This window comes from Alligator sinensis, unplaced genomic scaffold (genome assembly GCF_000455745.1).
Source record: "Alligator sinensis unplaced genomic scaffold, ASM45574v1 scaffold138_1, whole genome shotgun sequence".
NCBI classification, from domain to species: Eukaryota; Metazoa; Chordata; order Crocodylia; family Alligatoridae; genus Alligator; species Alligator sinensis.
In genome coordinates this window covers 809,825-836,472 of record NW_005841862.1, presented here as the reverse complement: position 1 = coordinate 836,472, position 26,648 = coordinate 809,825, and the positions used below count along the sequence as shown (strand labels likewise).

Sequence of the window (26,648 nt, the reverse complement as noted above, 5' to 3'; positions counted from 1 at the left end):
TTCAGAGGCATGAGCTTTTGTAGATGACAGCCTACTTCATTTGGATACACCTTCTGTCCAAATAAACATCTGATGAAATAGGCTGTTGCCTATGAAAGCTCATACCATTTAAATGAGTTAGTCCCTAAGGTGCCACTGTGCCCTGCCTTCTGCTAAGGTCAGACTAGCATGGATAACTACCTCTCACTACCCATAGCTTACTTTAGTCCAATCTAATATCACACCTGCCTAATTTATTTAAATTTGCACCAACTACCATTTTCACTTTGTTTTGCCATGAGTTGAATTTCATTTAACTACTTTAAGGATGTCATCAGCTCAGACTGGTTTAAAATCCAGTCCCAGGTTCCTTGCCCAGCCAGTCCTACCTGTCCCCCTGATTCCAGTTTTCTGTAAGATCTGCCCATCTCCCACTGCTCGTTTCCCTTCACATCAGATCCTAGATGCAGTCTTCTGGTTCAGCAGGTTCTACCCCTCCCTTCCACCTACCTGTTTGTTCAGTCTCTGTGTCCTTCCTCCCTCAGTCAACTACTTTCCAGTATCCTCCATTTCCCTCACCTTCTCCTGATCCAAGTGTCCTTATCCAACAAATTCCCTATCCCCTTCCTGGCCCACAGTCTCACATCACCCTCAAGTTCCCGGCCCTAGTTTCCATGCCTAGCCACTCCTAGTTTCTCTCCCCTCCAGTCCCAATCTCACCAGACTCCTTGCTGTATTCTACTCTTTCACTCTGCCATGCACACCTTTTTGTCTCCTATGAATCTGCACTGCCTAGGAACCAGCAGGGGAGATATTGAGAGCATGGGAGCGACACTTTCCCATCTCTGAGGGATTTGCTTGCCTCAGCCTCCATCATCTGTTATGTGGATAGCTGATTTTCCTGACAGGAAATTAGAGTGATTAACAGCAAGTTATTTATCTGTCAATGTGAAATAGCAACCCCTTTGCTGGCAAACCCCGCTCCCATGGCAGTTTATGTAAAAACAAGGCCGTAGATGGTACATGACTCATAAACCATGTTAACAAGCCCTGGAATTTGTTTGCATCACCACCTCCTTCCCTTCAAAAATCTGCTGAAAATCAATCTTGGGATATGTCTGTGCTGCAGACTATAGTGTTGTGTAAAGATACCCAAGCTAACTCCAACTTGAGCTCACTCAGGCACCAGAAGCAGTCTAGCCAATGCAGCACTGAACTCAGCTTGGGCTGTCTATGAAGAAGCAGGGTAAATAAACCTGCATGGACCTCTTGTTAAAGCTAGCTCTCTGCATTACATAGCAGACTGCAGTGTAGGCTTAGCGCTAGATGGTATCAGAAGGTATTGTTGCTATTCTCCATAATGAACATTGCACATTGGGAAGATGTAAGAACAAAGGATGGTCTTGGCCTTAAAGCTCTGAACCAGGATGGGAAGGATCAGATGTCAGGATCTAGTTCTGTCACAGGTTTCCTGTTTGACATTGGCCAAGTCACGGAGAGCAAAGTTTTCAAAGATACCTTTCTAAAGGTTTGCCTATACCTCTCTTTTGGGATAAGTCGATGACTTGCCTGCACAATCTGTCCCTCCTTATCTATTGCCTTGTTGTGGTAGCATACAGGAAGCTCAGGGGGAAAGCCAAGCAATGGGCAGATTGAGTCCTAGAGGAAAGAAATGGGAAACTCAAATGGAACCTCTCAGGAAACATGCTCACTACTTGTCTCTTCTGTGCTTGTTTCTAATTATGGACACTTGAGACAGGCAATAGGGTGCAGATGGGCTAGAGGCAGATTTTCTGCCTTATTCCATGTGGTGTGTGAATGAACTGTGAATAATCTGCATCTCCAACTTCCCAGTGAAGTGCTCTTACTGTTAGGCCATGAGCTTAAATATTGCACAGAGCACTTTCCAGCCCTCCTCTTCAAGCAGGCCTACTAGGCAGCCAGGTGGGGGAGATGTGTGAAAGCAGGGGGAGCAGAGCAAGCTTGAGAGAGGGTTCAGTTTGAATAAGTGACCTGGGTCTGGATCCCAAGCTGGTTTAATCTCTTGAATTTAGACTAGTAAAAGTGATAAGAGGCTTCTGCAGGAGAATGTCATTAAATCTAGCTGACCAGACTGCAGATACTTTGAGAATAAGATTTTCTCTTGCTTTTCTTGCATCTTACATTTTCTACATGTGCCTGGAAACAAAAAATAATGAGTAAAGGGAAGGGAGTTTTTTGTGCTTCTTTGAGCCTCTGAAAGGGTGTTAAGTGAACAAGTCACTTAAGTCATTCAGTGGTTTGCCTGTTCCTAGTTCCTGCCCTCATCAAGTCATCACTATCCCTGGCTCATTTTAAAATGTTCTCCAACTTTTAAGACTTAAAATACTTTCTGGATTCAGAAGAAAAGCAATTTTTGCTTCTTTGTGCTGATGAGAAGAGCTGCCCCAGAGCTGAGAGGGGAAGACTGATAGCAGCACTGCTACCTGCCTCTCCAGAGGTTGCAGTAAAGGAGAGCTGCTACAGTTTCCTTTAAGGGCTCCATAGGAATAATTTATTCCAAAAGTTCCCTGAGATGCAATAAGTTGTTGAATCCATCAGTTCCTTGTGTCACTGAGCCATTGCTCTGCATAAACGTGCAAGCATCTGTTGCCCAGAGTTCTACCAATGAACCAGGTCTCTGACCTTTACATTTCACCCAGCTTTAATCATATTACTACCTGCATTGCAATAATGCATTTAAGAAACCTCGGGCTTAGCTTGTCACAGCTGTTAACTTGATGAGAGCATATTTACCATGGTGAAAGTGAACCAGCAGCATCAGCACCACCCTGGAGTCCCAAAGAGGGCATTGATCAATATAAGCCCAGCCAAAAGTAATTACAGCTAATGTGATCTTTGGCTTGCTTGATGGATCGCGGACTGTAATATTTCCTTCTTAACAAATCATATTAAAACAAAGATCCATGTTTCTACAGCTGGTGAAACAACAGGATGATATAACTTCAGCCCCAAACCTCTGAACCAAACTATTCAACAAAGAAAAAAGCTCTATCTTAAAGGCATCACTCTCATTTACACAAAAGTAAATCGAGAGTAACTCTAGTCTACAGTGTTCACAGTCAGGAAAGCTGCTTTCAGCAAAAGTAATATTAACCATCAGTATCTACCTCCCTATCCATTCTCAAGCCAGTGCACAGTGAATCACCACTTCAACCTGGCTCCTGCTTATAATGGCTGAAACCTTCCAATGCCTCAAACATATTGGGTTGGCAAGGGTGTGATGGTAGCAGCACTGTAAAAAACATTATAAAAAAATTTAAGGTGTGAGAAATTATCCATGCCAACAGCCCACTGACACGTGTAGTATACTGACTACATGCATTCCATCTCCCTCTAGGGCAGGGGTAGGCAACCCCTGGCACACACAGATTCATAGATGTTTGGGTCAAAGGGACCTTAGTAGATCATCAAGTCTGACCCCCTGTGCTGCGCAGGAAAGAGCGCTGGGGTAAGACAACCCCAGCCAGGTGCATGTCTAGCCTCCTTTTAAAGATCCCCAAGGTAGGGGAGAACACCAGCTCCCTTGGAAGGCCATTCCAGATTCTGGCAACCCTTACCGTAAAGAAGTTCTTCCTGATGTCTAACCTAAATCTGTTCTCCATCATTTGTGGCCATTGTTCCTAGTTACTCCAAGGGGTGCCCGGTGAAAAGAGCATCTCCTATTTCTTGCTTCCCCCCTCTGCCACCCGATGAATTTGTAGGTGGCCACAAGATCACCTCTCAGCCTTCTCTTGCAGAGGCTGAAGAGATCCAGGGCCCTCAATCTCTCCTCGTAGGACTTTGCCTGCTGGCTCCTAACCATATGAGTGACCCTCCTCTGAACCCTCTTGGGGTTGTCTGTATCCCTCTTGAATGGTGTGATGTTACTTTGCTTTTGCTTGGCATGCACTCCTCAGGTAAGGGACCAGGGCTGCACTGCCATAAAAAGGATTGGGCCCCTTGTGGCTCTCCCACTGTTTGGCCCTGGCATGCCAACATCTTACAAGTTGAAGTTTCAAGCGTTTTTGGCACTTTGCCCAAAAATGTTGCTAACCCCTGCTCCAGGAGGTTAGTCCATCACAAAGATATTGCTACTGGCTAATGGAGTTAGTCAGTTGATTAAGACCTGTGATTTGGCTGTCATGGCCATGGATTCTGGGACAGCCAGGTTCATACCAGATTAGGGCTGTACAAAACGGCTATGTTTCATTTCAGAGGACAGTGATTCATTTTGGTGTTTCAGATCACTGTTCTGTTTCAATTCGGCCAAATCTGTTTCAGAGTTTCAGCACTTATTCGGAGATTTGAATCAGCGAGGGAGATGCAGACACAGCCGGGTGCCTGCAGGTTCTCCCACAGCTCCTCTGGATGTGCCTGCCTCTGCCCCAGCAGTGGAACCTGCAGGAGAAGCCCTACCCAGCCCCAGCCCCCACACAGCCCCAGCCCCCAGCACTTTAAAAAAAAAATGCCCCGCACTCACCAGCTACAGCAGCAGTGAGTGGGGCCTCTGAGGGCTCGAAGAAGAGCCCTTCCATGCAGCGAAAGGCAGCAGGGATCAACCCTCACCCCCACCTAGCACCTGCGCAGCAGCTGCCCCATGGTATGGGTGCAGCGTGGCTCAGCAGGGCATCGCACACAGTCTGGGAGCTGGGGCAGCTCCACCTGTCAGCTGGAGCTCGACACCGCTCAGCCCCAGTAGCCCCAGCTCCCAGACAGTGCACAGTGCCCTGCCGAGCCACGCTGCACCTGAACCAATGGGTAGGTACCGCACGGGTGCCAGGTGGGGGGGCAATCCCCACTGCTGCGCACTGCACTGGGGGATTCTGCCATGAGCACCCAGAGGCCCCAATCACTGCTGCTGCAGCTGGTGGGTGTGGGGCTTTTTTTTTTTTGGTCTATTTTTTGGTTTTTTTAAAGCTCTGCACTCACCAGCTGCAGCAGCGGTGATCAGGGCCTCTGGGCAATCATGGCAGAGCCCCCCTGTGCAGCGTGTGGTGGGGGGGAAGGACCAGCAGGGATCACCCCCCAGCTTGCCACCCACACAGCAGCTGTTGCATCGCGTGGGTACAGCTTGGCTTGGCAGGATGCTGCATGCTGTCTGGGAGCTGGGGCTGAGTGGTGCCATACTCTGGGTGACTGCTGGAGCAGTCAGCTCTCAGACAGCACATGTAGGGGCTTCTCCCGCGGCTCCTCCAGCTGTGCCTGCCTCTGCCCCGGTGGGGGGAGCCGCAGGAGAAGCCTCTATGCCTGCCTTGCCCAGCCCCAACCCCTGCCCGGCCCCAGCCTCCCAGCACTTTAAAAGGAGGGCTGCAGGGCTATGCTGGACCCTTCCCAGGGACGCCGCCAGAACACCTGAAACATTTACGAAATGTTTTGGGTGGTTTCATTTAATTTCTGAGATGTTTCAGAGCCTTCCATTTCATTTTGGATTCAGTGTTTCAGGCACCAAAATGGCTGAAACACCTCCAAAACAAAACGGCTGCTGAAATTTTGCACAGCCCTAATACATATCTTGTCAGACTTGGTCCATTTCATGAGCTATTATTTGGATCCTCAATAGCATAACTAGGAGTAGAGGAGTGAGGCACAAGCCCTGGATGCTAACTAGGGGCAGGAGCAAAAAAGGAGGCAGGTGAGCCCAAGAATGGAGGTAGGGGGGATTGAGGTTCAGGCCTTAGAGAGGGTGGAGAGGAATCTCCCATCCTCCTCCTCCCCTGACTCTCCATATGGTAGATGCTGCTGCTCTGGGCACAGACAGCAGCCAGGGGGTTAATGCTTCAGGGTGCAGACACCCTCTCATGTCCCCACAGCCACTTTTCTCATTGCCAAATACATCACATCAGTGCTACAGATGGGAATCAGGGGCAGTAGCAGCTAGCAAGACAACAGGTTGGTATAACTTCAGGTCTGATTTCTCAGCCAAACTAGCAAACAAAGAAGAAAGCTCTGTCTTAAAGGCATCACTGTTAGTTGCACAAGAGTAAATCCAGAGTAATTCTGGCCTATAATATGCATGGTCAGTGAAGCTAATTTCAGCAAAAATAGTATTTACCATCAGCATCAACCTCCCTATTCTCAAGCCAGTGCACAGCATATCAACGCTTCAACCCCCTGGGATGGAGGAGTCATAGACCCAGAAGCTACTTCATTAAGACCATAGCTGTTGTCTGCATTGATACCTCCCCCTGCAATTTTGCCTATGCCTTGCTGGCCCATGATGCAAACCCTACCCCGCCTCTCATAGTCATAATTATTTGTTGTGTGTGGACTGTGCACTTGACATTGTACAGAAGGGGGACTTGAACCTACCATGCAGCGTTGTCAGATTAAATACAAAAATAGGACAATTTAGGGAGACAAAGCACTGGATGATTGGAACATGGGTTAGTTGCACAGCAGCATAAATGCTGTTCATTTTAATTAATTGAGAAATGACACTTGTCTGAGAGCCTTTAAACAAGAATTTGGCAATGTGTAAGGGGAAAACTGTAGGAAGAATGAATGGTACTAACAGAGAACTGTCTGTAGAGGAAGTTGCAGAAATGTAAATGGTGGTGTTTAAAAACTGATTAAAAACCCATGCAAAAAGCTGTGTGGATACTAATTTTGGCATGAATCAGATTTATTTTGGATTATTTTGAAAATTGATACCTTAGCTGATCTATAATCAAAATAAAAATGTCTATACAGAAGATTTGACTAATGGCTAAACCAGTGATTCTCAACCTATTTAGGCTCAAGGCACCACTTAGAAAATGCCAGCTTCAAGCTCTCATTCTTTTTTTTTTACTACGGAAAAATAGCAGAGCAATGTGTTTGTTTCTCAGAACTCAGAAAGATAAGAGGTCAGAATGTTTGATACCATGGATTTGTATTTGAAATCTCTAGATTTATCTTGTGAATCATGTGAAGGTGTTTGCATCCCACAACACCTTGGTTGAGAATCACTGGACTAAATCCTGATTTTAGTTAAACAGCTTCTTCTGAATAGTCTCCTCCAGTCCAAATCACAGATTATAAATTCCAAGATACATGGACACCAGTGGCATACCATTAAACAAGTACAGAGATGGTTAGCCATGTTACTCTAAATCAAGCAGAAGGTAGGGCAAGGTGGAACCACAGGGCACCTATACCTATATGTGTTCAACACCTATTTCTGTATGTGTTCAACCTATATGTGTTCAACACCTGCTCCAATGCATGCTAATAATTAGTTGAGTCTGCTGGAGCATGCTAATTAGCATGCTTTTGCAGCCTTGGCATCATGTGTATTCAGCATCCCTGCTCTTCAAAATGGCGGCCAGGGCGCTTTAACTAAAGGTCATCAAACCAGCTTTAGTTAAAGCACCCCCACTGCCATTTTAAAGTGCAGGATGCTGAATACATGAGACACTGCAGGCACTTTAATTAGAGAGGCTCCTGAGAGCCACTCTAATTAAAGTACCCCCCTGTCCCACCTCAGAGCATATGTAAAGATGCCCACAGAGACCAACTAGTTCAGAAAGGCATGAGCTTCTGTAGCCAACAACCTACTTTGTCAGATGCTATGAATGAGCCATCAAACAAGTAGAAGTTAATCCCTCCCCATTTCCCCCCATCCCCAGGTCTCACATTGATTTTTATGTCCATAAGCCACTGTGAAAACCAATTTTCATCACTGGGCTAATGCCAATGTATAGTTTTCTGCTGTGGACTGAATTGTCTTCTTCCTTTAGCTTCTGTCTTTTCTACAATATCTGATGTTCGGGGGGACTTTTTTCATTTTGCAACAGAGAAAATCCTTTTTAGCAGACTAGGTGGCTCTTTCTCGGAAGAACCCTGAGTCATGTTAGTTAATCAGATGAAGGAGCTGAAAGGAAACACGGAGCAAGTATTAAGTACAAGAAAATTACATTTGTTGGCTCTTCACATGCAATTATACTAACTGAACTGTTGGCATAATGTAATAAAGATGTCTGCAGAATTGTATTTCTATATTAAGCATAGTTAACTCAGTGGATGAACAGCCCTCCACTCAACAAGAGTAGTAACCTGAGCTGTGATGAAAGGTGTTTGGGGATGAGTTGTGGAGCATTGGCCTCCGTCTCTGTAGGCATAAATCTTTTACACCATCTTGTCCCCATGCTTGCTTTTCTTTGGAAAGCAAAAGTGAAGGTGAACATGGGTGAAAAACTCATGGCAGTGTATATGGGCTCCCTCCACAGTCCCAAATCCCAACACAACACAACTAAATGGGAATTGTTAGTCTTCAAAGCATTGACCATCAAACTGAGATAAATCACACAAGTTCGCAGCTCTTAGACCTGTGTTTTAAAGCTGTCTACTCTTTTATGAAGGACAGCTTAAATTCTGGAGAAATCAATATGGTTTTCATGGAATGATTTGGAATGGTCATGCCAGCCAGCCAGCCATGCCATACTGACTTGGTCCCTGGTTTTTCCCAGAGGTAACAAATCGTAATAAAATTAGAGACATCTTTTCTAAACTCCAGCCACTGGAAACTCCAGCCATCCCTTCTCTGAAGTTTTTTTTTTAAATCCTAACTAATTTTCTTCCCACTTCTTTGTTAGTTTCTGATTCCAGAAGCAGCAAGAGGCAAGTTTTGCTTGTGGTAGCTCTAATTCAGTCATGTATCTGACAGCCTGTTCCTAGGAATTCAGAAAAACACTAAAGGAATGCAAGCTTCACATGCTTCTGCAAAAAGAGCTTGTGAAGCAATTTGAAGTTCGCCCCTCACTGCTGCTAATGTCATTTCCACTCAACTCAGAAGTATTTGCAAACCTTTCTCTGCCTTCTTCTCCTTCCTCCTTTAAAAAGATGGAAAGGTAGACAAACAAAACAGGGATTGAAAATACATAAACAGATGAGACTCAGATCTCTTCTTAGCCTAGCTTAGATGTTCCTGTACTGGTACCAGTATTGCTAGTAAGGTTTGCTAACTCCCACATAATGCACAAGAGAGTATCCTTATGGTCTTTTTACGTCTTTATTAATATCACTACTTAGACATGCTTAATGATAGAGAGGCCTATAAATGTGAACGGAGCCCTATGCTGCTTTTTTTAATGCCATCTTTCACATCTCTTCCCCCACATTAACCTTTGACACTTTTAATGCTAGAAAAGGTAATGGCTACAGTTCTCGCATTACCACTTACCAGGACACTATTAAACAACCGAAAGCAAAGCAAAATGAAAAGTTTCTTCTTTTAACAGTATTACACACATTTCTTATAAATTAATGCAGTATATTTTGCCTGGAGGCTTTCAGCATAGAATAACCACTGGAATTAATGGGAGCTTGTACTTAAAAACCTCTCATGCGCTGAGGTAAAGATCTGTCCTCCCATGCATTATGGTGTCACTGGTAGCAAAACATTAGTTAGGATTGATATTAGCAATCTCTTTTAAAATCTGTTTCATTTTCTTTGTCAAACGTAATATGGAATTTTTTAATATTTTCACAAAGAAATAGATTCACAGATTCATTCTTTTGTTTGTTCATGGCAGCATGTCACTTGCCCATCCATAGTGGTTTTGGAGGATGAGGCAAAGTGGCCTCTAAAGGACAAGTATGGAAATAAATGACAATAGGTGCAATTCTTTCTTCTCAGTTCATGGTTGGCCTATGATCTGAACCTATACAAGTCTTAAATATTTACTTTGTCTAATGCAAGTGTGGGTGGTTTGTGGGCCTCAATAAAATTGTGGCAATGAGTTCCACAAACTGCTTATGCACTCTGTTAAAAGTATTAGCATTTGTTCCATTACTTGCTTTATACTGAATTCCAAAATATGGATAAAGCTATGGTTTTGTGGGAAGGGCAACTGTGTTTTCTACTTACCTAGTAGAGTGTGTGGGAACTGAAATTTCCATCCCATGGACAATTTTTATGTTGCCAGGAAAAAAATAGTCCCCCAAAACTCTGTTTCAGGAGATCTGAAGGAGGGTTTTTAAAAAATTCCTGTGTCCAGTGCCCTGGCATTACACCAGACAGCTGCCAGAGAGCCTAGAAGTTTAAGGATCCAGGGAAGGCAGGCAGGAGTAGTCAAGAAGCAACATGAACAACCAGTCAAGTTTACATCAAATACATGAATTCCATCAATTCAGTTATTGTATAAATTATTCACTGCGGTGCAGTAGCTCTGGTTCTCAGGGCAGTTCTGTTTCCTTTTTTCCCTTTAAATTGAACTTTCCAGTTTATGAACCCAGTTGGCATTAGATCCAAGACTGTTGTGAATAACAGAAAATCCTAGAATTGAGAATCTTCATTTTTAAAAGTAAACAGTGCTTTTTGACTGCCTCTGGTGTGTGGAGTCTTGAATTTCAATTTAATTGCTCAGCTGTTTCTGGAAGTTCAGACTGCTCAAGATGTCTGAACTTGTGTCCCCTGAATCACTTGTTGTGCTGCAAAATTTGAATGGGGAAGTAATTTTGCAACCACTGATGGGATAGTTATGATGTGTGAAAAATGCAGCTCCTCTCATGCACAGCAGAGCAGAGGAAAGGGGTACCATGTACTGTATGACAGCAGGTAGGTTCTGTGCAGATAGAAAAAGCTGTACCCTTGTCCCAGTTGCTTCTAGGGTTTTGTTTCAGTGCCATTACTGTCATCTGCAGACATCAACGTTGTGCTCAAAATTAAGTTACTCTACTGCCATGACACGCAACAAGCTGTGGAAGCTGGGCTTGTGTATGATCTTTTAATGGCTCATGTGATATGCTGCGGTCATTTCTGGTGTCAGGGAAAAATCAATAGTATAGAGAGAAGAAATGATTGCCTTCAAGGTAGTCTAGGCAGTGTTAAAAGAGCCACAGTAGGTTTTGTTGTTGTTATTTAAGACTTCAGGTTAATGCTACATTTAATACAGGCTTTAGATTAATATGGGCTTCATGGAAACTACTTTTTAGAGAAGAAAATACAAGGTTAATCTAGATGCAAACTTTGATAATGTTTACATGCCATACCTCAAATCAGGCAGAATCATCAGGATTAATAGTCCAGCATTCTCATGATCTAGCATTCCCCAGGCCTCCAGCTTTTTAGAAACTGATGCAATATCTATGAATTTCTCAGGAGAGAGCATACTTTTCAATTAACTACATAAGCACTTGGCTTTACTTGAGTCTGGTGATGGTGCATCCACTCCATACTGGGCATATGCAGAAGCTGAACACAGAGCATTATTTTATCACCTCCAGGGCTTGTCTACCCAAAATTGGAACAACTTTGTGTGTGGGAACTCTTATTCCAAACTAAGAATATCCACATATGGCATTATCTAGGAACAGCTATTGCACTTTATATTCACATGCTGCTGTAAGCCAAATTAATGTTCAACCCCTCATGTGGCCATTTCCATGCCAGGAAGCTGATACTGTGGAAGCCTTTTCCAGTTGTGCAGGTACCTGAGAACTGAGTGAATGTGACTAGGCCAACATGAGTGCAGTGCACAAGGAGAGTCAAAAGCAGTATAAAACAAAATCAAACAAGATTTTAAAATTTGCATTGGTTTTATTATGTCAGTAAGGCATAGACTTAGTTAAGCTTCACTTTGTTGGACAGTCACCAGGCTGCTGTATATGAATCCAGCCCCTCGATCTACATGCTTCTGAGCTGCCTGGGTTTGACCAGGCTCTAGCATTGGGTCTGGGTCTGACCTTCCAGACTAGCTCTATGGCTATAGACTCGGTGCTGTACCTCTTATCAGAAGTGGGACCCCATTGTTCAGCTACCCAGGCCCCAAGAAAAGTGGATGAGGACATAAGGCAGACAGGTCTCACTGTAGGATTTCTAAACCAGTTGCTTTTTTCTTTTAGACATCTCAAAAGATTGAGATCCTAGAAGTGTAGGTCATTTAGTTCATCCTCCTACTCTGAACCAGGATCAAGTATGCCTAGATGATTCCTGCCCGATGTTCTTCTAACCCAGGGACAGGCATAATATGGCCCATGGGCCAGATCCGGCCCACCAAGCTATTCTATCCGGCCTGCGGGGCCCCTAAAAAATTTAGAAAATTAATATTTATCTGCCCCTGAGCCATCAACTGGAGGAAGCAGCCCAGCCCCTCTCCACCCCTAGCCATTTCCCTGCTTTCCTACCTCCACACTGCTCCAGCACCATGTGGCTCCTGGCTGCATCGTGGGAGCATGGGGCCACGCCAATACCCGGGGGGCATATGTGTGTGCACATGTGTGTGTGTGCGGGTGTAGGGAGGGACTCTGTGTGTGTGTGTGTGTGTGTGTGTGTGTGTGTGTGTGTTTTTGTATGGTGAGTCTGACATGCACATCCCACCATACACATACAGCCACACCCCCTTCGCACTGCCATACACGCAGAACCCCACACCCACACCCCCTCACACACCCCAGTCACCCTCGCCCTGCCACACACATCCCCCACAAACCCCATACCCATCCAACACCCCACATATCCACACACACACCCACATGCTCCATCACCCCCACCCACACCTATCCACCCACCACAGACACACCCTCCCCCCTACCCCACATGCCCACACAGCCCCCCACAAACATATATCCACCCCCCACAAAATATAAGAGTAAGACTTCATTTTAAGCTATTATATACAGTCACCTCTGTGTACACTACATAAATGCATGTAAACCAGGACAAAAATATTTTTTGAAATCAAACTAATGAATGTTTTAGATGTTCACTTTTTAGAATATAATTTGGTATTTTTCTGATTCCAAAATGGCAAACCCCCTTGCTGAAAGGAGTACTTCCAGGGGCAAGGGAAGGGACTTCTGGTGGTAAAGCTCAGGGATTAGGGGGTGGAGCCTCCAGTCACAAAATGGCAGCCAGGGAGCACAACACCCGTCAAGGGGCAGGGCTACCCATGTGGCCCTCGACAGCTTGCCAAAACTCGATAAGCAATCCTCCCCCCGAAATAATTGCCCGCCCCTCTTCTAACCTGCTCCTACATTCTTCTGGGAAAGCAGATACCACAACTTCCATGCTCCAGTACTTCATTACTCTTATCATAAGAATATTTTTTCCTGCTATCCAATCTAAATCTTCTCTGCTGATGGTTAATCTGATCTTTTTCTGCTCTCAGTGACCTCCTTTTCATTGGCCATTGAAAGCAATGATTGCCGTCCTCTTTGTAACAGCATTTTACATATTCAAATACTATTATCACGTCCCCCCTCAATCTTATCTTCTTCGCACAATGCAATTGTTTTGACCTTTCCTCATGTGTCATGTAGGGGTTTTTTTAAACTTCATAATTTCTTTGCACTGTCTTCTGAATTCTTTCCAGAAGAATTTGTCTATGTTTCTCCTAAAGAGACACAGGTCTAGGCAAAAATATGACATTCCAGGCACATCTATATGTGTGGCAGACTGCACAGTTGTTACTGCACAGCCATTAGCAAGTACTAAATGACTGCACAGTAACTGGAGTTACTGCACAGTACCGTTGCCACATGTTTTATTCCCCATTGCTACTGCGCAGTAGCTCATTCCTACTACGTAGTATCATCACTGCATGGTTAGTGCCTGGCAATGCTACTGCATGGTAGCAATGAGCTACTGTGCAGTAGCTCATAGCATCTCATATAGATGCTCCCTCCTTTGTATAATTCCCTGCCTTTTTCTCCACCCTTGAGCATTGTGAGGGATTTGGTTAGTGGCTGCCAAAAGCACTGGATCTCTACTCCTGGACGTGTTTTGAGATCCAAGCTTTGCTTTCCCTGAATTCTAAGTGTCTCTGATTTAGAAGTTGGTTCTATCATTTCCATCCTTTTCTCCTGTCCTGTTGAGGAGACTTCACTGCTTCAAGCCCCCTCCTTTCAGACAAGTGGAGAAAACTGTAGCCATTTCATTGTTCTGCCTGGACCAGCTTGTTCAATTGATGATGCTCCTTAATGTCTGCCACTTTCCTACCCCACCCCAGTGCAAGAGGTAGGGTACTACATTGCAGTATAGAGCAGGCATCATTTATAAGTTCACATAGAATAGGGATGTCCAACTGGTGACCCACAGACCACATATGGCCCACAACGGGTTATGTTGTGGCCCCTCAGTTTCCAGCCATCTGCAACTCCCCCTATCCCTTCAGCTGCAACAGCAGCCAGAGTCTCCAGGATTCCCCTCCCTCTTCTGGCTTCCATGCTCTGCATCCACCCCAAGGATTCATAGATTCATAGATGTTAAGGCCTGGAAGGTGGTGTAAGGCAGAATGGTACAGGCATTCAGGGTGGGGCTGGGGCCATGTAGTACAGCAGTGGGATGTGGGGAGCCTGCACATGCATTCACTAAAGGGGGGGAGGTGCAAGCATGTGATGCAACAGGAAGGGGGGTCCCATGTGGTTTGTGGTCCATGGGCCTGTGACTCCCACTGACACAGCCCATGGGGCATGCAGTCCCCAATAGTGCAGTCCATAGGGTGTGCAGTCCCCATCTGCTTAGAAGTTGGACAGCCTTGACACACACAAATTTCTTACACTGTCTTAAAGGAAATGTACCATTTGGTTTGACTGGGTTTTATCTCTGTGTTTCTGCCAGTCTCTGCCTCTCCCCTACCACCCCTTTTATTTTTACCCATTCAGACAGGGTAGCTTTCAAAAAGGGTGACACTCTCTTGTGTGACTAGGTTTCACAGATTATGTTGTGTGTGCATGCGTGCACATTTCCCCCTACCTACTACTTTGTTTTATAGCATTTGAATGATCTCCAGCCTCTTCTCTCCAAAATGCAATTTTCTTTGTAAAAAGAAATATCCCCTCAAGAGGTTTAAATTCACTGTAAAACTATTGAATCTTGTATGAGTTCTAGCTCTTGGAAAAACAAGGTGACAACACCTGGTGATATTTTCCAATTGCAGGCCTGAATGACACATCCAGCAGGGTAAACAAGAAGGACAGTTTAATTGAAAGGTACAAAAGGAAGTACCTGAAAGCACTGAGACAAAGGAAAGGGGAATGTCACAAATTACTTGAGTTCACATAAGCTCATACAACTATTAGTAGGGACCTACCTAAATCATGGTTTTGTGGATTTCATGGAAACCGCAAAATCCTGGGTTGCCCATAAAATCTGTGAAAAATAAACCTAATAAAAATAAGTTTTTATCAAGTCTTTCCTTCCCAGGTGGGCTGAGGGGAAGGCGCCAGCTGACAGGGTGGCAGAAAGGGGGCAGCAGACAAGCTAGCAGCTGCCCCTTCTCCCTCCTCCCCCTCCAGGATCTCTTCATCAGTCAGCACTGAGAGGAGGGACCAAACAAAAGGTAGCCAGCAGTCAAGTGGAGGCTGCCTCATCCTTCTCCCTTTCCCCCACCAAGGCTTTTCCACCAATCAGTGCTAAGGGGCAGGGCTACTGCAAAATGCCCACGAAATGGGCTTTTCACCCCAAGACAAAGCTACAAAAATGGCTTTGTCTTGCTATAAGTTAACTAGGTCCCTAACTACTAGACACTGAGGTCAGTTTGCAGTACAGGAGGAAATTTGCAACCTGAAATCTGATAAGTCAGTCCTAGCACTGGGTAACGATTGCCAGGTCATAGATACAGTGGGAATGGTGTAGGACTGAATCAGATGTCAATTGTAATAGTGTAAAGGCAAAGAAAATCCCACCAAAGTCAATGGAATTTTACTGCAGCTTTTCTCTGGTATAAAAGCAACTGGAATTTGGCCCACAATGTGCCTCTTTCAAGGTAACAGATTGCTTTAAGTAAGTGTTTTGGATGAATGCCTGATTCCACACAGAGCATGTCTAACTTTTGTGGACTTCAGTGGAAGTAGGAGCAGTGAATCCCACATGTAGCCATATTACTTGTTGCTTGTATATTTTGCCATGGTCTATAACTAGCTAATTTAGGAGTTGAATTAATGTCAGGTGGATATTCTTGACTAACCAGGTTGGTTAGTGGAAGTTTAAAACATGCCTATATTCCTCCACATAAGAACATAGGAAATGTCATACTGGGTGAGACGGAAGGTCCTTCTATCCCTATATCCTGCCTCCAACAATGGCAAATAGTAGATGCTTTGGAAGGAAAGTAGGTGAATGAGGTATGTCTGAAATGATCCATCCTCTCATACTCCCCCTCTGACATCAGCCTTCATTGTTTTAAGAATGGCAGAAGATACATCCCTGATAGTTCTGTTTAAAAGCTCCTAGTGGACCTGTCCTCCAAGAATTTATCTAATCCCTTTTGGACCCAGTTATGCTAGCTGCCTCGATGACCTCCTGTAGCAGCATTCCACAGTTACCTACATAGCATGTAAAAAAGGATTTCCCCTTTTTAGTTTTAAACCTGTCTCCAGTCACTTTCAGTAGGTGCCCATTAATTCTGTATTCTGGGACTTGGTGAATAACAGTTCCATATTTGCTTTATCCGCAACCGTCTTGATTTTATAGACTTCCTCTCTCTCAAATGACATTGTTTCATTGCCTTCGACCTTCCCATTTTAATTCTCCCTTGCTCTAGTTTTTAGCTCCTTTGCTGGTTACTTGCTCCTACCTGCAGGAGCACATTTGATTTTTCATCAGAGACTTCAGAACAGTTTCTTATTATTCCAAACCGAGACATCCACCTGCCTGTTTTACTAAACATATGCTTTTATGCAGCTGGCTTAGCCCTTTGGGAAATTACAATGTTAAGTCACTCTGACAGCTGACAGGGTCTCAGCATTTTATTTAGCGTATGTTTTATTTTTTCTCTGTTTTTTGTTTATGCAATGAAGCTAATGAACGCAACATAGTTCTGATGTAAGAGCATCAGCATTTAAAGGATCAGAAGCATTGAAGCATTGTGCGGAAGCTAACGAACAGTCTGTCTACACGTATTTATCCCTCCCCCGGTCCAAATTTTTGGATGGTTCTTGTTGCTTTTTTTATGGCTTTGTGGGGAGGGTTTCGTAGCCATCTCTCTGGCCATCTTAGAATTTTATACTGCCCTTCATCCCTGCAGCATCAAAGCACCTTCTGTGTAAATTCAATAACAAGTGAAGTGCCTCGTGGAATTCATCGACTCTCTGACACTTCTTCAGGGTCAAATCTCTGCTTGAAGTAACAGCTTTTTGAGAGGAAGTGTTGGTGTAACTTTGCAAATAGAAAGAGCAACTCATATTGTCAGTATTGCTTATAGCGGAAGGGCTTTCTTAAAGAGGAAGGGTTTGGGGTGTTTTTTTCCAGGTGTCAGACTCCAAATTATTATGTCAATCACCAGGAAACAGGATAGTTTATTTCTTGAGGGCCCTGATCAAACACCCAATAAAAACAATGCGAAACTCCCATTGGATGCAGCTGGTTTTGGAGCAGGCTCCATTGGTTAATTAGAGAAAGGGTAGTCTGGTGGACAGAGCATTGGAGCCCCAGGAACCCAAGTCCAGTTCTTCGTTTGTTCACAGACTTCCTGTGAAACACTGGGTAATCCCTTATTGGGTAATCCCAGTGGCTTTTAAACTTTTTAGTCTCTAGGCATTTCTCCATAACTTTTGTGAATTGGGCAGTTCCCCATTCTAAAAAGTAACCACCTTATTATAACGTGTGTCTCCTTGCAGAGGGACTGAGCACTGCTGGCAGGGAAGGGCCTGAGCCTCTGCTCATCTCCTCACTCCAGGTTTATTTCTTTACACCTTGTTTCACCCTTCAAAAGATCTTGAGGCACCCCTGGGTGCCCTGGCACCTTGGTTGAAAATCACTTCTCTATCCTGTGACCCAGTTTCTCACTTGCACACCAGAGATAACCTCACCTGCCCCCAAACAGATGTCCTAAGGAGAAAGTCTGTGAAGTGTGAGGTGCTCAGATGCTTACACTGACACTGAAGGGTGTCACTGTAAGGGTTACACTGAAGGGTTATATTAATAGAGAGACCTTTCACACTGTATCATGATCCCTTCCTTATCAAACCCCAAAGAGATGTTCCAAATAAATACAGGCACTCCTCACTTAACGACCGAGTTCCATTCCTGCGACTAAGTCGTTAAGCGAATTGGTCGATAAGCGAGGAGCCACCCCTTGATACTGCGTGCCTTGGCTTGAGATGTCGCGCTGCCGTTTCCACGACCAAAGTTCTCGTACTTACGACCAGTTCTCGCTGGTCATAAGTCCGCGCGGTTGTTAAACAGGTAGGTCGTTAAGTGAGGAGTACCTGTAGTCATTTTTGCCCTGTTTTATTTGAAGATCTCATCATTTTATGGATGTTAGGGAATTTAGTCTTTCCATAGAATGGGTACCAGTCCAGGACACTGATTTAGAGGGAGCACCAGAACAGAGGCCCTCTGGACAGCCCGTGCCACAGAGTTGCTACAGCAGATGTGTAGGAGCCCACCTGCATCTGCAGCAGCCCGGGCCAGTGCCATGGCAGCAACCAAAATGCAGGAAGCCTGGGCCATGGCAGGTAAGATTCTGCCCTGCAACCACTCCCCAGCACTCAGCACAGCACCTCCTTCCCCCCACTCCTAGGGTGCTGACATACCCCACTATGCCTCTGATGATGATTGTTATCCCAAATAGAGGAAAACCGAGGCACTTGCATCAACCAGTTACTGCTTTTCATAAGAAAATATTTTAAATCTGTCATGTTTTTAATAATGACTGCTAATGGCACATGGTAGCTGTATGACTCTTGTCTCTGATGGTGACTCTGCAGAAAGTAAGAAGGGGCTGTAGTTTGATGTGCAGAATACCAAAGCAAAAATTAGCAAGGTTCTGCTATACAGATCTACAAATCTATGCACACTGAGCCACGGCCTCTTAGGCACTGATTACATGGAAAACCCCCTCAGTTATCCAAAACTATCTAGCGTTGTCCTTTATATGCTAATCATTGTGATGGTGCTACATATGTTCTTTTCAAATCAGAGGCATAATGAGACGGATGGCCATCCAAGGCAGCTGCCACACACAGGGCAGGGCAGCAGTGACTTCCAGTTGCTGCCGTTGCTGTTGACACAATCACACAGCTACAGAGGCAGCCATTTATAAATGTCATAGATTTCATAGACATTAGGGCTGGAAGGGACCTTGGAAGACCGAGTCCAGTCCCCTCCCCAAGGGCAGGAAGTCAGCTGGGGTCAAAGGATCCCAGCAAGATAAGCGTCCAAATGTTTCTTAAAAGAGTCCAGAGTAGGTGCTTTCATCACTTCTTGGGGCAGTCTGTTCCAGGCCTTGGGGACTTGGACAGTAAAGAAATTTTTCCTTATGTCCAGCCTAAAATGGTCTTGGAGGAGTGTGTGACAGTTGGACCTTGTCATCCCTTGGGCGCTCTGGTGAACAGGCGTTTCCCCAGTTCCTGATGCACACCCCTGACGTACTTATAGGCTGCTACCAGGTCCCCCCTGAGCCTGTGCTTTTCCAGGCTGAAGAGTCCCATGGCTCTCAGCCTCTCTTCATAAGGCCTGTTCTCTTGCCCTCTGATCATTTATTCTGTCCTTCCCTCCACTCCCTCCCCACAAGTCAGCATATGGGGCACCTAACTCAATCACTCCTCCCTAATTATGCCACTGTTTAAAATAAACATCTAAACTGGTCTTTGCTATTTTTCAATGATTGCTAGTAACACAGAAGAATGGTAAATTGCTCATTAGTGGATCGCACGTTAATCACGGCAGGGAAAACATTAGTTTGGGACCCAAGAGAGCAGGGTTCTCTCTCTCTCTATCTCTCTCGCTCTCCTTGTGGTATCGACCTGTTGTGTGACCTTAAGTAAGTTGATTGTCTCCCTCTGGTGCCTCAGTAAAAGAGAACCAGGACTCAAATTGCTGAAGGTTTTGAAGAGCTGCAGATGAAAAATAACTATGTCTGTGCTATTGCTGTGATGTCCAGGATGACGAGGAGGGTTGTGGAAAGTTGACCATTGTGTCTTAGCACCAGAGCATGCAAATTCTCTTCTTGGCCCCAGTTCCATGAGGAGAAAGCAAAGAAAACATTGGGACCCTCACATCTTTAGAGAATGTTTTGGACATGATCTCGTTTCAGATCATTGGTTGTTCACGACGTGTGGTGCCAGCGGACCCTACGGACCCACTCAGAGCCAGTGCAACAATGCATACAGGAACTCCAACCTCAGTGTGATTGTGGGGGCTGAAGGGATTCTCCAGGGAGTCCAGATCTGGAGAGTGCCAGCCACCAACACTTACAGGTGAGAGCCCCCTCTCTCCCCATGATCTGCCTCCATCAAAATTGTAACTTCCTCCAGCCTGATGGTTTTTAGATGTTTCTAACTTGGCCATATCTGGGTGGAAGTTCAGGGGCATTTCTCTGACCCAAAGGCTACTTACCCCGGCAGTTGTCAAGTATGTGTGCGTCTCTAGTGTGGAGTCAAGAGCATTTCAAAAAGTAAAACGACTTCTCTGTCCCCACTTTCCTGAGCCAATATTCTGCCCTAATCCCAACCCCCAAGGAACCTTTCCTCTTCAATGACTACAAGTCGTGATATGATAATGAGAGAGAAACAAATTGAAAGAAGGGAAGGGAATGTGAGTCTACTCTACTCCACTCTGCTCTGCGCCTGTCTAGTACGATTCAACCCTGTAATATAGATTTCTCTGAATGGGTGCACAGATCCTTGCTATAAATTAAAGAATAAATTACCTACGTGCTTAAGTAGCAGCAAGCTCCTTCGATGAATGGGGTGTGACCCGGACACTATGTATACCACTCGCATTCACCTGTAGCTTGCGATTGAACCAAAAATGGGATCTCTTGCATTCACTGATTTTATCCCTTATGTGCAAAATCTACTGAATGTTGAAAAATACAACTTCTAATTGCAGCCAATTAGCCCTGCCAGCTTGCCTTGCTTGATAGTGTCTCTCATGAGCTGTTACAGCATGCAACAGCAAATTGGGTCTATATTAGCTCCTAGTTCATGCAGCAGCTGTTTGAGGGTCCCTATACTGTATCTATCCATTTCAGTCTAGTTCTATTGCAACCTTACAGAGGAATGATTGGTTTAGTTATGAAGACAGACATGTATATCACATTCCAGAGACATAACATGATTTATGAGACAGTGCACCATGATCATGTTGGCGTTGTCACGTCTCCATACAAACTACCACAAAGCCCAGCATACGCCCTAGTCATTAAAATGAGAACCCAGGCAGAATAAGTTGTTCTTGTAGGGAGCAGTCCTACTGCAGGATACTGCTGCGACGAGTGCGCTGCAGTTCAGCATCATTCATAACCTGTTTACATGCAGTGCTGTGCTAAACCAAGCGCAGACACAAACTTGGAGGAACGGGGATTAAAGGAAGCCAATTCTCCTTCCCAAATGAAGTACATAGAGGAAGGGCTGGCTTACTTGTCAGTGCCAGGAACGAGACTTTCCAGCTTGTTTTCCTCTGCCTCCGTGAGCAAGTCATGTAAATGTGTTGGGTTGAAATTCGGCCTTGCGGTAAATTGCTTTAATATTACTGCAGTCAGTAGAGGCTCTCTCACTCACACCATATCTAAACTGGGTTCTCTGTGTCCCAGTTTTGCCACTGGTAAACAGGGGATTATAATTCATACCTGTCTCCCATAGAGAAGTGTGGCTTAATCTGATATTCAGCTACTGTGGAGGTCCTTGTTATTTCTTAGCATAAAAGGAGGCAGCCCTAAGGGATAGAATTGAAACACCGAAACTTTGCGTGGGTGGTAACCAGGGGAAGCACACCTGGGACTTCTGATTCTGAAGGCGTGAGCCTCTGCTGCTTGATCGGAAAACTGCTGCCACCTTCGCTGAGGCTGCAGGCTCACCAACCTCGCTGCAGGGTCCAGCCAGAAACAGGGAGCTGCATTGTGTGGATGTGGGTTCCATGCCAAGTAAAAATCAGACGGCTTTGCCTTCCTTGTTTTAAAACCACCTATGGACTTCCTTCAGCTAGTACCATGTCTCTCCACTATCCTATGCTCCTCTTGCCTTTTTACATATCTTGGTGCTGCTGGTATGGCCTTCCCTGCAGCCCCTGACATCTGCCACCATTTCATTATCAGCTTCCTCAAGACTCCTGCTAGGCAGTCTCATGAAAACAGTGGTCTTTGGCCCCTGTTCCTCTGCTCTTCCATTTTTTTATCTCTCTGTCTCTCAAGATCTCAGAGGGTATATAGTCTAGGGTTTGGAGGCAGAAACTGTCTCAGCTGCCCATCAGTTCTTTTCACCCTGGAGATAAACTGAACTGTTCCTATCCTACTCTGGCTGCATCTGTTCCATGCCAAAGCAAAGGACTTTAGAGTTATCAATCCTATTTTCCAAAGGAGACTTTGGAAGTAGCTAAACTCCCAGCATAACATCTTTTGTTATTCATTCCTGTAAAACTTACAATGCATCCCTGATCCCCAGCTGGGTGCTATGACAATACGGATAATAATAGCTGGCTGACATTCATAATAGCAAACTCTGTCGTTGCATGTGCAGGCAAGGGAAAGGACCAGATCTTTTCTACTCATAGTTCCTGTAGTTCTTCTGACAAATTTCAGAAGCTACTTGCTTTTTCACCCATTTGAAGCAATGTGGTGTTAAGCTTTTGCTTTCTTTCCACTGCAGCATCTCAGGCTATGGAGCAGCTGGTGGGAAAGGAGGAAAGAATACCATGATGAGATCCCACGGTGTGTCTGTGCTGGGGATTTTTGACCTTCAAAAAGATGATGCCCTGTACATCTTGGTAGGACAGCAAGGAGAAGATGCCTGCCCCAGTGTAAGTGATGCCACCTTCGTTTCTCCTTGAATTTTTTCTGACACTGAAATCTTTACATATTAATGCAATTTTACTTTAGGGAATTTGGCTTTGGTGGTTCAAACAATAGGCACAGTATTAGTGGTAGGGGCTTACCATCAAAGGAGGAGTCCTGACAGGGGACACCAAACAGTCAGTACAAATAAAGGTGACAGATCTCATTGGATGTGCAGTTTCTCAGAGAAGCTCTGATATTCTGCAGAAAGGGGAGGGCAACTTCTCCATCCTTTCTCCAGCATAACAACTTGGGGGGGAAAACTCTCTGACCTCACAGAAGTTTCCCTCTCCCCATTTCACCCCACCCTGATCCTCATCTTTGATGCAAGTCCCTGAAAGCCTATGCTGATTGCCACACAAAACCCATTTCCTTATGCTTTGTGCATGTGTGGAAGAGGTTAAGTGAACTACTGCTGAATCAATCCAGATTCCCCTGTTGTTAAGCATTACTACAAACTGCTTACAAGACAGGCCTCACCTCCATAATCACTATTAATAGCTGCCGTAGCTAATATAATTTTTTATATTCTTTTCTTTCAATGATAGCCCCTTGAGGAGGCAAAGTAACTCAGGAAATTTTACTGTGGGGCTTGCACCAGACATTAGCATTCCATAGATTTCTTAGCTGTGTCACTTGTTCCACAGTCAGCGTGCAAGAAAAAGGCCTTACTGCCTTAAACAGGGAAATGTAGGAAAGTGTAGACAATAAAAGAGGACTTTTCAGAGCCAAACATTGGAGAAAATAATAAAATTGGAGTAATCCCCACACCGATACACAGTTAATATGAAGTCCCTTTGGAGTGAGAAATGTCCTAACTCAGATTTTCATTTAGCGTCTATGATCAAGACATTCCAGCTCAATATAATATATGGACTCATTAAATTACAGGTCATGGTAATCTTAGTGAGAATTTATTGAGTGCTAATGTAATACTTTCATTGAGGCAAAGAGATTGCATTGACTTGTGGAAGGGACTTTTACTTGATTGGGTTGTAATCAGTTATGTCTTTGCCATGAAGGTTTGGGTTGTTTTTTTTTTAATCCAGTTGTTAATCTAGTGGTTTCTCTGGGTCATTGAACTTCATCATTTTATTAATCATTCCCTCCCAAACTCTAAATCAAATCCTTTCCTGGTGGTCCACAGTTGGCAACTTCTAGGGTCCATTTTATGAACAACAAAACACTTCAGTTCTAATTTGGGAAGGGGTTTACATCAAGGTCTTCTCCCACAGCAAAACACTTGTGTGTGAAGAAGGGGAAGAAACAGGGAGGGTTGTACTTTGCCAGATAATAATCACGGATACTTGCAAGTATAAATAATGAGAGAGACTGAGAGTGACATAAGGGGCATCCAGATGAAATTAGCATGAGCTAGAGGCCAGATTGGCACCAAATGAAATACCCAGAGCTAAACCCTGCTCCCCTGGAACACTTGAGCTGCTCTGATTGACTTCAGTCAGACAATGAGATAAGAGCAAAGTGAACAGCTTGCATGAGTAGTCACCCAACTACTGCTTTGTTGCTTTCAGGTCATTGGCTCAGGATCAGTTTATTGGGACGGTAGTCAAAACTATCCATTTGTCTGTTTGAAATGAGTTACAGGACTCAGAGGATTCCCTAGTGGATTTTCTCATGGTAGATGGGGATCCATCTCTGCATTTGGCACTAACCAGTAGTGGGGTGGGGCTGGGGGACAGGGAACAAACATTTCATGAGACATGAAAGCTTTGTCACTCTGAGGCTATTGCCTACCCTGCAGATGCACCTGACCAGGCTACACTGGGTGCTGCCAGCCAGAGGTGTAACAGGGCAGCTCTGTGTCATGGGTATCGGTGGTGCATGGGGCAGCACAGGCTGCCGTGTTGCCTGTGGCAGTGGCCTACCCTACTTCTAGCACACAAGCTGTGGTAGCACAGAGTTTAATGTGGACTGCAAAACCTGCTCAGGATAGTAGACAACTGTGGATGTGGTTAACCCATGCTGTGTTCCCATGGCTGCATTGCTACTGCTCCTGAGCTAGCTAGTTTAAAGCTAGCTTAGCTAGGATTACATGAGCTGCAGTCATGTCTTTGTATGCAGCATAGACATACATACATCAGGAATATGAACTAGACCAGGACTAGCCATACTCTAGTTAGGAGTGAAGCACACAAGCAGCATGGTCTACTGAATAGGACGCTGGACATGGAAACTTGGGTTTTATTCCTGGCTCTGCCACTGTAAGTCACATCAGCCATAAGTGTCTCCATTTCTCTATTTGTACAATGCAGGCGGTATCTTCTGTTGTAAAGCCCACTGAGATCTATGGGCCAGAAACACTAGGTGAAAGCTAAGAAGGCCGGCATGGGGTGGCTCCTCTCTCATCTGTGGATAAATACAGGATATCAGATCCTGCAGCTGTCTGCTCTCTGCTGGGCACTTTTTTAAATTGACTGAATTCACTTCAAAATTATTCAGTTAAAAAAGAAGCAAATGACTTTGGCCAATAGCAATAGCAGAGCCAAGGGTAGGATTCTCCTCCAATAGTTTTGTCATTTTTGGTTCATATTAATTTTGCTGGAAGCTGGATTGGATAATTCATATGCAAATATTGAGGAGAAAGCAATGTGAGGCTTTTGTAGCTGATGAGCTTAGTTTAGTGTGTACAACAGCATGGAGACTCCTGAGGTACAGGTGGATATGGAAGGTTTCCACATCCAGTGATACAAGGTAGATGTTACATTTGCATGATTCTGTAGGGATACAAGCCTAGGAAGACTTTAACCCCTTTCATTTAGGGATAAAGTTAGGGTGATTTCGCTCATATGTTTATCTACAGGACCGTGCACAGGTAAGTGTTGCATCGTAACAGCTGATTCCTGCTCCCAGTTGGCAGCTCCCCATCCGCCTTTGAATTAGGTAAAAAGTATGTTTGTCCATCCCCCTAATCTGAACTTGGATTTGCTCTTCTGTCTGCAGACGAACCACGTTATACAGAAAGTCTGCATTGGAGAAAATAATGTGATTGAAGAAGAGATTCGGGTGAACAAAAGTGTCAGTGAATGGGCTGGAGGAGGTGGAGGAGGTGGAGGAGCAACTTACATATTTAAGGTATGGGAGCACAGTCATTATACGTTATTCTATAAATGTAGTGCATGCTGCTACAGCCTTCACTATGAAAGCACTCTACTGTTTATTAAGAGTCCCTTCCATCCCACCTTGGAACAACAAAAGTGCTGTCGGCCTGATTCCTGTTCCCATCTGGAGGCTGTAAAGGAGCCTTAAAGTGAACTTTGATCAAACTTATATATACAGTGCATGGCTGTGCATTCAGAGAGAACTTGCTCCCCTCACTGAAATGAGAGGCTGTTCACACTTCTTAGAGCTTTGCTAAGACTGTCTTCCAATACAGACAGTGCCACTTCACTTCACACTGCTCACATGTAAAAGGTTCTCTGCATAACTGTAAGGGCTTATGCTACTTGTTTTAAATGAAAGCCACAATTTTGGAGTCTTATTCCTGCCACAGGCGCAAACTCCACAGCAGTTTATGCAGCTGTGGAATTGCAGACTATATAGAGCCCTGGCTGTAGTCTTTGAATTCTGTGGTGGAACATTTGGGATCAACTTTTTCTGTCTGCTGTAGGCACAGCCTGTATCTAAAATCCAGTGAGCTGTATCACAGGTTGCTCATATTGTGATAAAGGCTGGCAAAGTCTATCAACATGCATTTGAAACCACAGCTTCTGGTGTTCTCAGTATGCTTCAAATCAGCGTGCATCATGTAACAGTAAATCTGCACAATCAAGCGTGCCCAGTATGGTATATGTGACTGCTGGCACCACTGTGCTCTACTGCACAGAGCAGCGCACCATAGAGCAATGCACTCCATCATAAAAAAACATTACATGCTTTACAGGAGCCATCAGCACTGGGGTGTACAATACATAAGGCAGTTGAGTCTGCTGTTTT

General features: G+C 44.7%; 1 protein-coding gene across 1 annotated transcript in view; it reads left to right on the top strand.

Moving 5' to 3' along the window:
- ALK (ALK receptor tyrosine kinase) overlaps positions 1-26,648 on the top strand; it is a 545,961-nt gene that overhangs the window by 482,459 nt on the left and 36,854 nt on the right. The window contains exons 13-15 of the mRNA XM_025215973.1: positions 19,959-20,121; positions 22,510-22,660; positions 25,656-25,787. Coding sequence (XP_025071758.1) covers positions 19,959-20,121; positions 22,510-22,660; positions 25,656-25,787 — 446 coding nt within the window. The remainder of the gene's footprint in view (positions 1-19,958; positions 20,122-22,509; positions 22,661-25,655; positions 25,788-26,648) is intronic.